General features: G+C 36.0%; 1 protein-coding gene across 10 annotated transcripts in view; it reads right to left on the minus strand.

Annotated features, from left to right (window-relative positions):
- AGFG1 (ArfGAP with FG repeats 1) overlaps positions 1-13,554 on the minus strand; it is a 90,290-nt gene that overhangs the window by 13,671 nt on the left and 63,065 nt on the right. For 5 of the 10 annotated variants that reach the window (XM_051849091.3, XM_051849090.3, XM_051849089.3 and 2 more), the window contains exons 6-11: positions 9,580-9,699; positions 8,856-8,927; positions 7,062-7,271; positions 5,706-5,886; positions 919-998; positions 632-724 (exon numbers count right to left, since the gene is read on the minus strand). In XM_051849091.3, coding sequence (XP_051705051.1) covers positions 632-724; positions 919-998; positions 5,706-5,886; positions 7,062-7,271; positions 8,856-8,927; positions 9,580-9,699 — 756 coding nt within the window. The remainder of the gene's footprint in view (positions 1-631; positions 725-918; positions 999-5,705; positions 5,887-7,061; positions 7,272-8,855; positions 8,928-9,579; positions 9,700-13,554) is intronic. The other 5 variants (XM_051849094.3, XM_051849093.3, XM_051849092.3 and 2 more) reach the window with 2 other exon arrangements.

The raw sequence follows: 13,554 nt of genomic DNA on the forward strand, positions 1-13,554 counted from the left end.
TGAAAGGAGAGGAGAGAGAAGAAGCGAGAAGAGAGAGAGGAAAAGAAAAAAGGAGGGGAAAGAGAAAAGGAAAAGGAAAGTGTATTAGGAGAGGGAAGGGTGAAGCAAGATTGATTAATGGGTACTACGTTATTGCTAGAAAGAAGCTCTGGGATTCACCTGCACGACAGAGACACAACAGGTAATGCTAATGTATTTTGTATTTCTTTATCCAAAAAAAAAAAAAAAAAAACCACACACAAAAAAAAACAAAACAAAACTAGAAGATAGAACATGAGCTGAATTACAGACAGTAATTCTGAAATCAGACCAGTCTCATCTCTGACATAAACTGGATGTGTGGTTCTAATGAAGAAGCCTCATCTCCATGTTTGGGCTTTCCTACCTAAAAAATGAAAGCTTTCATTGTGGAGGGCAATGGCCCAATAATTTCTGAAGTCCCACTTAGCTGTTCAATTCCAGGATCTTATAAACTTTTAGCCAGTATTTGTCTTTACAGACAAACTCTTCTATCCATTTCCCATTCATGTGAGTAGGAAAGAGGTCCCAGATTGTGGTGTTCTTCATATGGTACTCTGCAATAAAACACCTCCCCCAAGCTTCCTGTTCCATAATTTGTGTTTGGTCTTACCTGTCGCTCCTCTGGCGTTGGTCTGAAATGGATTTGTAGAAGATGCCACAGAAGGACCAGCAGCAGCAACAAATGGATTTGTGGAAGGTGTAGCTTTAAAAAATTATAAAATATACTATGAAATCCTGATATATCTTCTATCTCAGATTTAAAATATTTGCTCACTATATTAACCAAGATACAAAACTTGAGCTTTCTGATTAAAAAAAAAAAAAAAAGACTATTCTTCAACTATCTTCTAGAATTGAGACTGTATAAAAATCAGTATATTTATCAGAAGCACCTACCTCCAAATGGAGCAGGCACACTTGAGGCAGCTGGCTGTGTCTGTGCAGAAGCACCCACTGGCACTGTTCCAAAAACATTGCTGAAGAGATATTGAAAGAGTTCATATTTAAAAGGAAAAAAAAAGCATATAATCCATCTACAGACTAGCCATGAAATGCAAACACAGTAATATTGAGGATATCAGGCATCACAGTAGTTCTCAAACTCTAAGCCTCAGGACATGTTAATGTTTTCTGGGAAATTAGCAAGTCCCCAATAATAAGCAAATTGTGTGTGTTGTATTTGTCAACCTGTGTCATATAGAAATTAAAATTGTAAAAATATTTTTAAACATTTTATTCATTTAATAATTATAAAGCCACTAGATGACAGTATAAATAGCACTTCTAAGATAACTACATTTTCAAAACAAAAAGGACAAGAGTAGTGCTGTTTTATATTTTTCAAAATCCCTTTAACAGCTACCTGACTTAAAAGAAAAATTATATTGGGTTGGCGTCACAGTGTAGTGTGTAAAGCTGCTGCCCGTAATGCTGGCATCCCTCATGGGTGTCGGTTTGAGTCCCAGATGCTCCACTTCTGATCCAGCTCCCTACTAATGTGCTGGGGAAAGCAGCAGACGATGGCCCAAGTCCTTGGGACACTGTACCCCACGTGGGAGATTCAGATGAAGCTCCCGGCTCCTGGCTTCGGCCTGGCCCACCCCTGGCCACTGGGGCCATTTGGGGAATGAATTAGTGGATGGAAGATCTGTTTCTCCCTCTATCTGTAACTCCTTCAAATAAATAAAAAGTAAATCTTAAGAAAAGATGACGTCATGATTTACTTTGGTTTATGAAGGAAATGTGGCCTCATGTAAGACAAAGAACTGAACAGGAGGATTATTTTAATAGCCTTTTCAGTTAATTCTGGATATCTCCTTTGATATGATGCCAAGAACAACAGTAGTTTCCTAAAGGGTAGCTAAAGGGTAGTAGAATTTGAAACTAGATAAATGAGCATTTTGTACTCCATTAAAGTTTACAGCACTTTAAAAAAATTTTTTGTCATTTATCTGACAGGCAGAATGACAGAGAGAGGACTATCTTCCTTCTGCTGTTTTAGTCCCCAAATGCCAGGCTTGGGTCAGGTTAAAACACAGAATCTGAACTCAATCCAAGTCTCCCACATGAATGGCAGTAACCCAAGGACTTGAGCCATCACCTGCTGCTTCCCCTAGGGTGTGCATCAGCAGGTAGCTTGATGAAAACAGAAGAGAGACTTGAACCCCAGCATGCTCCAATGTAATGAGCAGATATCACAAACAGCAGGCATCACTGCCCCAATGTAAGATGCAGATATCACTGCACCAAAACATCAACCCTTCACCGTACTTTAAATGAATCTTTTATGAAATTTATATTGTGCATTTTTATTCAGAAATAGTTGTTTACTGAGTTATGCCAATAGGCCAAATTTTGACTTATTTCTTTAAGCAAAATTTTAAAATCATCCATTAGTATCACCAACCATATCATCACAACAGTAATGGAAAGCTGTCAAGCTCATGGGGAAGCCCATGCATTTTCCAAAACCTGTATACTTCTTCAAAAGCATTAATTTTATCAGTTAATTTCCTTAAGGTGACAGACTTAATTAGCTCATTTCTGAGAAAACAACCTGACAAATACTCAATCCTGAATAACTAGTTAGTCTGTCAGTCACATTTTCAAGAAAACAAATGGTGTTCCATAAAACAAGTGGTGGGTTCATCTCATAACACAAACAGCTACACAAGTAATTTCCTTTAAGATAATCACATGCTTCAATATGCAGAACCACATGACGTATATGTGACAAACACAGAAAATTAAGAAAGCATACTCATATAAGGTTAAAGATTTAACAATTAAAAATTGTTACTGCTTTATCAAGAAGATTCAAGAAAAAAAGTGAATCAAGACTATTCCTCAAGTAATTAGAGGAAGGCATTTAGCACAGCAGTTAAGAACCCCACTTGGGATGTCTTTATCCCATACTGGGGTGCCTGGGTTTGAGTTACCTCTGCTTCCAATTAAAGTTTCCTGCTAATTATGACCCTGGGGGCAGCACGTGACATCTCAAGTAATTGGGTCCCTGTCAACCATGTGGGAGATCTGAACTGACAGAACTGCCAGCTTCTGCCCTGGGCCTGGCCCAGTCCTGGATGTTGCAAGTATTGGGGGGAGGGGGGAGGAGGGGCGGGCGGTGAACCAGCGGATGGAGATCTTTGTCTTCTCTGCCTTGCAAATAAATTAACTCAATGTTTAAAGGATATTTATAAGTAAACCGAATGCATAAGTGGTAAAAGATATGATGACTCTCAAATGGTTAGTAGCACACTTTAGTGGTACTATATTAATTTATAAAAAAGCACCAGCAAATTTTATCAACCACTATTTCTGTACTGCATATGAAAAGGCAAGCAACCTCTCAAAATTCTTACGGGGGCCAGTGCTGTGGTGTAGCAGTAAAACCACTGCATGCAGTACCAGCATCCCATATGGGCACTGGTTCGTGTCCTGGCTGCTCCACTTCCAAACCAGCTCCCTGCTAATGTGTCTGAGAAAGAAGTGGAAAATGGCCCAAGTCCTTCGGCCCCCTGTACCAGCATGGGAGACCCAGAGGAAGCTCCTGGCTCCTGGCTTTGGATCAGCCCAGCTCCGGCCTTTGCAAACATTTGGAAAGTGAAGCAGTGGATCAAAGGCCTCTCTCTCTGTCTCTCAAATAAATAAATCTTTAAAATTTATTATGGATAACGTTTTATCCTAAGAGTCTATGAAAAGATCTCAGGTACCCCAATTGTTTCATGTACCATGCTTTGCAAGTGACTGATGTATTATAGTACCAACAAACCATTTTTAAGTATAAACTGCCTGTTTTCCAGACCTTTTGGCCATCTTATCCATTATTATGTGTCTAATGTAGAGAATATCAATAAAGAAAAAATATGTAAACAATTTTAAACTTTGCTCCTTGGATTCAATTTTTTCCATCTGACATACAGAAACTTCACTATCAAACAGTAAGTAGCTACTGTAAAAATCCTACCACTTCTCTCTAGGAAAGGTACTAAAGGGAAATAAATCATGACAACAAAAGAGAAAAACAAGTAATCCATGGCAACAAAAAAATGAATAAAATATTGTACAGATAAATCTCTTGTATTTATCAGATCTATTTTTAACTTCTAAATTAAGAAGACTAGAAATTTTTAAAAGTCTAATGTCATCAAAATGTATTAAGGTTTTCTTCTGTCTAGAATTTCTTCACAAAAGTTATATATTGGGGCCAGCACTGTGGCACAGTAGGTAATGTCACAACACATCCCATACAGACACCAGTTCGAGACCCAGCTGCTCCGCTTCCAATCCAGCTCTCTGCTAATGGTGTGGGAAAGTAGTGGAGAATGGCCCAAGCGCTTGGGCCCCCACACCAACATGGGAGACTGGAAAAAAGCTCATGGCTCCTGGCTTTGGACTGGCCCAGCTCTAGCCATTGTAGGCCATTTGGGGAGTGAGGCAGAGGATGGAAGACCTTATACTCATGCTCTAACTCGGCCCTTCAAATAATAAATCTTATTAAAAAGAGAGATATATAGGAATACGATGTGACCATAAACATTGAAAAGATACAGTATGTTTAACATTGAAGAGATAACAGTATGTTGTAGGGCTTTGACGCAAACATCTATAAAAATGTCTATTTACAACTAAGGCCACAACATAGTACTTTCACTGATTAGTCTTCATGACCAAAAACTGCACCTTTATTAAAAGTCAAGTCCATTTGCTGACTCAATTCATTTTATTTTAAAGATTTTATTTATTTACTTGAGAGGTAGTTATAGACAGTGACAGAGAGAGAGAGAGAAAGAAAAGTCTTCCTTCTGTTGGTTCACTCCCCAAATGGCCACAACGGCCGGAGCTGCACCAATCCAAAGCCAGGAGCCAGGTGCTTCTTCCTGGCCTCCCATGTGGGTGCAGGAGCCCAAACACTTGGGCCATTTTCTACTGCTATCCCAGGCCACAGCAGAGAGCTGGACTGGAAAAGGAGCAACAGGGACTAGAACCGGCATCCATATGGGATGCCAACACCGCAGGTGAAGGATTAACCTAGTGCGCCATGGCACCAGCCCCTCAATTCATTTTTGGCTGAGTACAACCTGCTTTAACTGTCCATTCTGAGATATGTACATACAATGGAACCTCTAATTGAATTAAAGATAAATCTATTGTGGTGGCTCATTGTTTTAATAGGAAAATTAACTCAAATTCTCTCAAATTTTCAAAAATATTCATGAACTTTAAAATTATATGCTCAAATAGTCATTACTTAGCCATTCCTAACTGGTAAAAAAAAAAAAAAAATTAAAGGAAAAAAAACACAAAGCAGAGGGGCTGGCACTGTGGTGTATTGGGTAAAGCCACTGCCTCCAGTGCCCACAATCCCATATGGGCACCAGTTTGAGACCCACCTGCCCCATTTCCAATCCAACTCTCTGCTCTAGCCTGGGAAAGCAGTGGAAGATGGCCCAAGTCCTTGGGCCCCTGCACCTGCGTGGGAGACCTGGAAGAAACTCCTGGCTCCTGGCCTCAGATCCGCACAGCTCCAGCCATTGCAGCCAACTGGGGAGTGAACTATCAGATGGAAGACCTCTCTCTCTCTCTGCCTCTCCTTCTCTTTCTGTGTAACTCTGACTTTCAAATAAATACATGAATCTTTAAACACACACACACACAGCAGAATACTGACAGAGACAAGGTACCTGCTAGCATTACTTGTAGACGTATACGCATTACTGGAGGTGGCTGCAGAACTGAAAACGCTGTCCAGTTCTGCCAGGGCTGCATACTTGTCTGAAGATGCACTAGACTGACTGGGAACTGAAACCACAGAACCAACAGGAGCTTTACTTGTAGTCCCAAAGCCACTCCCCTGATCACCACCTGTGAATGAACAAAAAGAAATTACAGTAAAAATTTAGAAGTTCTATTTTTAATCATGTTTGTCAAGGAACATAGATAAAATTTGCAGTTAAAAAATTCAATGGATGTTAACTTCTGGAATCTTAATCTAATAAATAACTGACAATACTGGTCAAGATTAGCAGCTCTCCATATAACTGTGGTAGACAGAACACTGTTTCTGTAACAACTAAGACTCTTTACCAATAACATAATCTAGATTACACATAGAGAAGAAATCCTCAAAGTAATTCAAGATGGGTGGATCTCACTCAAGTGAATATATAAACTCAAAAATGCTGGATCGAAGGTGAACAAACTATTAGTGTAACTTTCCCACAGTTTTCTGCACCCACATGGAGACCCAGAGGAAGCTCCTGGCTCAGTCCTGGCTGTTGCAGCCATTTGGGGAGTGAAATAGCAGACTGAAGATCTCTGTTCTGACTCTCCTTTTCTCTCTGTGTAACTCTTTCAAATAAATAAATAAAATTAAAAAAAAAAAAAGATTAATGTTTACTGAGTACTTACTACATGCTAAGCACTGTTTGAAATATCTTACATGCAGTAAGATACAGACTCTAACTGTTTGAGCTCAATGCTATTATCATCCTCATTTTTGAAGATGACAAAACAGGCGCAGAGACAGGGTACAGAATCCAGCCTAGCATCATACTCTTGATGTTCAGCACTACATTATGCATTTTTGGAGGCACATTATATGCCTGAAAACCAAAACTGGATATAAAATGATTTAAACACACAAACACACACACTCCAAGATAAATAACCAAGAACAGTTCAACATGAATATATTACAGAAACCACAAAACAACTTTCCAGTTAGCTCTGGTCATGGCATTTATTTAACCCTATGGCCAAAGAGTAGTAAAGCATGTTTTCTAGGATAAAAACGTTTTCCTCAATTATTTTCTTTTAAAATCAAAAGTTTTAAAAAAATTAGTTTCTGTGTCTTCAGTTTTGTAGTTCATATTTCAAGTCCAAAATGTGCCAAGTGAACGGTTTACTCAAAATGTTTAACGTAAACCAAATTTCAATATAGCTGAGAAGAGCATGATCATTCTCATATTTTAACAAATACAACCAAATTTAGAGCACTGTTTAATACAAAAATATTTGTTTTGTTTAAAGCTTGATACCTTGCCCAGCACTGAAGATGTTGTCTAAATTAGCAAGGGCTGCATATTTGTCTGCTGTCGGTAAACCAGCTTTGTTTGTTGAAACTTTACTAACAGCTGATGCTGTCTGATGACTCTGGGAAGTATTGAAGGTTCCAAAATCAGCACTGGAGGATTTGGGGAAGTTATCAAAATGAGCAAAATTAGCATTTACGGATCCAGCACTTCCACCTGTAACAGAAATAAATAACACACTTGAAATTTCTAGACTTTTCCCAATACCCTTTGGTAGATTATATGATCATTTCTTCTTAAATCAGGTGTCCAACAAACATTATTGGACATTTTCTATACTCATGTTTTGGATCTTGTAATCATATATACTCTTTAAGATCAATGATTAGTAAGTGGCATTCAAATTTATTCATATCTACACATTACTTTTCATCATTTCTGAAACCAGACTTTTAAAGGCCCAGGTAACATGTAAGAAAACATGATTCTATGTTTAATTACCTACCCTGAAGTAAAGAATAAAATCCTCAGAAAAGTCCACACTACCTGCTTTGAGATTTAGTTATTTGATAGAACATCCAGCATTGTACAATTAGAATGATATTTTACTAATTCTCTCTGTACAGGCTCTAAAATCAAACTGTGAAATGTAGCTCCATGGTGACATAGTTCAAAAAAATGTTTAACAATGTTTAAGATGTATCATTTTGATCCAGAATTTAACATAGTCCTTGAGTTTTAAATTTATTTTACTTCAAGAGGTATTATTTATTTCTACCTAGCAATTTAATAAGCATACAAAATCATGATGTGTGCAGTAGAATCATGCCATACACCATATAGTTCAAATCATATAAATTATAGTACACAATATAGCAATTTTTGACTTTGCAAAGCACAATTCACCTAAAGGTCACTATGATCTATCTCCCACTAATTCTTTAAAATCTGCTTTCTAAAGAACTTCATAAAGTAGTACTAAAAGACTAATACCAGTATATTTCATTGTATGTTTTTGGTCCCACATTTGAGAGAATAGTTATTTATTCCTAATCCTGAGGTTAAGCAATCAAAATAGGATAGAAGCCGATGTTTGGCTGAGACAGTTAAAACACCTGCATCTATACTGAGGTGCCTGGGTATGCCTCATGGCTCTGTCTCCAATGCAGACTCTGAGAGGAAGCTGGTAATGGCTCAAGTAGTTGGGTCACTGAACCTACACAGGAAGCATGGATTGAGTTCTCAGCTTCGGCCTCCAGACTTGCTCATTGTGGGCATTTGGGGACTAAACCTGGGGGTGGGAGATCTCTGACATTCAAATAATTAAAAAGTTAAGAACATATAAAGTTAAAGCAAAGTACACATATTTTAACAACAGCATGGACACACTCTTATTTTTTAAGAAAAAGCAAACACTTTCTATCATTCAGCACTTTAAACATTCTAAATCAAATATTGACTGATAAATTTCTTCAAGGAATTAAATTCTGGCTGTTTCAATAAAAACTAAGAAATATATGCTTGTATTAAAAAATAATGTTTCAGTCAGCCAGCAAACTTCATTACACTTTCAAAATTTACATAGAGAATAAGTTCAAACTATTAAAAATTAAATTATTAAGACTATTTGTTTATGGTATAGTATTGTATTCTTTAAGTTTCCTAACAGAGATGGGAAAGTAAAAGTAAGAATTGATGAGTGTTTATCATTAATAGATTAACAATTATTGAGAAAACTCAATGAAATACAGCACACAATATACAGATTAGTAAAAGAGCCTACTTAACAATAAAACTTACTGTGGGTAGCCTGGAGAGGAAAAGCTGAAGTAAATTCACCAAAACTGCAGCTAGATGAAAGCATTCTAAATGCTGGACAGCCAGAAATTATGTAAAATGATGAAAATTAAAGAAAAAAAAAAGAAAATTGAAAGAAAACGCTTTAAGACATGTGTACACAGAGTTAAAAGTTGAAAGAAAAGCAATCAGCCAAAGATCTAAATAAGGTTTCAATCAATTTCTGAAAAAGTAGTTTATGGGAAAGTACTCAACTGAAGACCAATTTCTGCACAGAAAAGTATTTTCAGGTTTGAGGGATCATTAAATAATCTGCTGCTGACTAATAACACTAAAATTTTTTCTCAAGCTTACATTTTTAGTTCTATGGAAGCAGTCAATTAGCTTCCTTTATTCAGAGGTCTAATAGCCTAAATGAATGCCTTACATAAACAAAAACATTTTTAGTACTTTAAAGCCTCTTTGTACAACAGATCTAGGGCAGATTCCTGTGCAGAAATAGGAGGATAGACAATAGATGTTGTGAATTAGATGACATAACGAAGAGCTCAGAAAAACAAAGGAACAGAGAAAAAAACAGATTTCAGGTTTCCCCAGAGCTTTCTAAGAAAGTTACTTTTAAATCAGGTAATCATAGAATTTAAGTTTAGAGTATTTTTCCAAACTACACCTAAAAAGTTCTGTTTTTTAAAGTCAACATGTAAGCATAATGCTGGAGAAGCTCTACCTGTAGTTTGGGGCTGAAAAGGAGAGTGACTTGCTGTGGGGAAACCTCCAAAATTACTCGAACCACTAGACTGTCCAAATGCATCAAAGTTTGCAAAATCTGCATTTGCAGAATTCTGAGCTGTAAATGGTAAGGAACAACATATGTTAATGAATATGAAAACCACAAACGAAAATACATGACAAATGAATTTAAGAATTTTTATGGAAAGTGTTTATGAATCACAACTCACTTTAAGGAAAATTCATTTAGACATCAGATTTTAAATCCTATCAGCATTTAACACAATTACAAGTTGTTTATTCAAGGGTAACCAGAAATTTCCAAAAGCAAATAATAATGATAAATTTATACACAGTGACTTCTGAATGACCTGAGGAACAGTACTATAAAAATAACTCTATTAACGAAGCAAATTGAATTGAGAGCATTAAATACATGAGTAACAGAAAAAGCAAAGATGTAGATAGAATACATTCTGGAAGGCTCACTTACTTTAAATAATAACATAAATATCTGAAGCAATGATATAAAGATGGCTTAATTACATTAATAAATTTGGGGAGCAAACCAGTGGATGGAAAACCTCTCTGTCTCCCTCTCTGTTACTCTGCCTCTCAAATAAATAAGTAAAACAAAAACAATTCAAAGGTTGTTTTTGAAGACCAAAATAGATGCTGAATAAGAATTTTAGAGGAGGATATAATAAGAATAAGAAATGGTGTATGCAAGAAAAAGAATGCTAAGAAGCAGGAATGAAAAGCAAATCTAAAGGACACAGAGGTTAAATGTCATGAATAGAGTTTTAAAAAGCAGCCACTTTAAATACTTTACAGGCAATTCTACTTCTAAGAAGTTTTTGTAAAGAAATTATCTTGCAAATGAGTATGGTTATACCTAAAAGCTAGATTGTGAATAGTAAAATTAAAAACTTGTATGTTAGCCAATAACAGATTGCTTAAATATTATAGATGATATGATGGAATAACACAGCCATGGAAAAATCACATACAATAATGTTTAATCCTGTATAAAATGTATATGCCAAGGTAAATAAGCAAGTAAATAAATTCCAGATAACTTTCATCTGCCAATTTTATTACATCAAACCCATGGTTTTATGTGCATAGAATACCTACACCTTAGTTCATTCTAGATAGAATTTCAAATTAGTATCATTCTCTTCTTGTTTGCCTGTTGAGCTTTTGAAATGAATATATATTCTACTTGTAAACAAATCTTAAGTTAACTAAAAATTCTTTGACTAACAAAGCACAAATTAAACATTCTAGAAAGCAAAGTGTAGATCATTTTATGTTAACTACTACTTTTATATAAATCTGAAAGTAGCCAACAAGTGACAGTAAGAGTGCAAATGTACCCAAAATATACTACTTCCCTTTACAAGGTACCTGTGCCACTTCCCTCATCTGCTGTAATATGTGAGGTGCTATTATATGCATGGTCTTCAAAAGGTTCATAAAAAATGCACATCATAAGAATTTCACAATCTGTTGCACCAAAGTAACCTTTTAATCCCATCTTTCCATGAACTTTTGGAAGTGCCTTTATAATTTCTTCTTGAAAACTTTTAAACAAAACATTTTCTTTCTAACACAGAAGTACATAAATGAAAAGGCTGTTTATTACTGAAAATGTAAATTGTGTATTTTCTGGATATCATCCATCTTTGTCACTGTTTTTACTTAACGTGCCAAAGCTTCAATATATACTTTCCAGAAAATAAAAATGATAGATGGAAATTAAAATATAAATTGTGTGTATGTATGTGTGCGCGTGTGTGTTTAAATTTATTTAAAAAGCAAAGTTCCAGAAAGACAGAGAGGGAGAAAGAGCAATAAGCTGAATCAGAAGTGGAATAGCCAGGACTCAAACCGGTACCCATATGGGATGCCAGTGCTGCAGGCAGAAGCTTAACCTGCTATGCCACACTGCCGGCACCAAAAAATAAGTTTCTCAAAAAATATTTTGGAAGAAATATCTACACAAAATTAAGAAATATAATACAAGGTAAAATACAGTCACCACAGAGTACTGCTGAAAACAGCAGTAAGCAGGTGCAGTTTAGTGAAAAGGGATTCTAAGTTAAGAATCAGAAAATTCCATCGTAACTTCAGTGACTTCCCAGTCTTTAACAAGTACTTCAATTGCTCTGGCTCCATCAGTTTTCTCACTAACAATTATGATCCTAAAACTTCTGAGAAAAAGGAATAATTTATTTAAGAACTCTGAAATACTAGACTGAAAAGTCTATTAAAAGACAAAGTTCTAGTACAAATATGTAACATATAGATTATATAACTAGATACTAACACGAATAGAAAACATAGCAAATTCTCAAGTTTACAATGAGTTATATTCCAAAAGGCAAGTTTCTGCTTTTTTGAACAACTTATTCTTTGGGAAAAAAATCAGTTCAAGGCAAACCATTTTCAATGACTCAAGCCCACTTTTAAATATTTATATTTTCCCAGGGTTTTACACGAAGAGCCTCAAACACATCATACACATTTAATACAGAAAGGCAGGGCTTTATGATACATTTATTAGTTGTAATTCTAGGTACTGTATATAATCACTATTTTCAAGGACCGTTACAAGTGTTATAGAATTAAGATGCTGAAAAACAGAACTTCAAAAATTAAACACTAATAAACTCATACAAAAATTACTATCGCAACTCTCAAGCAAATTGCAAAAAAGACATCAAAGCCAAACAGAAATGTGACAAAATAATAAAGATGCTTCTCAATAATTTTGTTTGGAATTTAAGAAACAAGGTTGAGGCTGAGTCTTGCTGATAATTATCATCCCTTTTCAAAGAGAAGTATCTTATCTTCTTGAGAAAGGAAGACACCACAGAATGTAAACTGAAGCCCTTAGCAAACTCACCTGACAGATACACTGTTTCACCTATAGAGGATTTCTGTTTTAAGATTTATTTATTTATTTGAAAGGCACAGTTAACCCAGGAGGGTGGGGAAGGGGGAATCTTCCATCTGCTGGTTAACTCCCGAAATGGCCAAAACGGCCAGTGCTGGGCCCATAGCACTTGGGCCATCTTCCACTGCTTTCTCAAGCTCATTAACAGGGAGCCGGATCAGAAGTGGAGCAGCTGGGGCTCGAACTGGTGCCCATCTGGAATGCCAGCACTGCAGACAGCAGCTTTACCTGCTATACCACAGTGTTGGCCAACCTATACAGTATTTAAACTTTTTTTCCATGAATCCCCAATAGTTAAAAAGACAGTATTTTATATTAATAGTTTTTTAAAATTTATTGATTATCTTGAAAGAAAATAAAAATAGTAATCCCAAGACCTCTAATTTCCAACTGGCAACAGGAGAACAGAAATCCCCTTTGGAAAGTGCTCCATAGTTCTCCCACATTGCTTTATATTATTCATTTGTGTTACCTGGATTGCAAGGTAGTTGAGTTTCAGATCATGGCATAAAGTGTGAACAAGAAACTATTACATTTACAGTTCACAGATTTTGTGATATGTTGCTCATCACCAAGTAAAATGATTATTTAAATAATGCAGGTGAATGAATATTTTTGTAGATGATTATTTTTCAACACAATAACAAATCCGTACACTGACACATACACACACGCACATCCCCACAGCCAGAACATTCACATGTAAAGACTTCTGAGTCTTAATATACTGAATTACCTGCAAAAGAACGATTTTCCCTATAAAGCTATGGTAACCATATCAGTATAATCGTCATTTGCTATTAAATGTTTCAGCTGTCTAATTACACTGTTTAGGATAAATTTCTCACCAAATGTTTTTTAAAAATAAGAGAATCTGAGGGTGAGACCTCCACATCAATTACTTTATCCATGAAACACATATAGAAGCATAAAGACTTAAAAGTGCTTGCAAAGGCTCTGGAAAGTTTTTCCATTGAACCACTGTACTGATTTACACTTAAAAACTATTTC

This window comes from Oryctolagus cuniculus, chromosome 3, assembly GCF_051225735.1.
Source record: "Oryctolagus cuniculus isolate XC-2025 breed Fujian yellow rabbit chromosome 3, ASM5122573v1, whole genome shotgun sequence".
NCBI lineage: Eukaryota > Metazoa > Chordata > Mammalia > Lagomorpha > Leporidae > Oryctolagus > Oryctolagus cuniculus.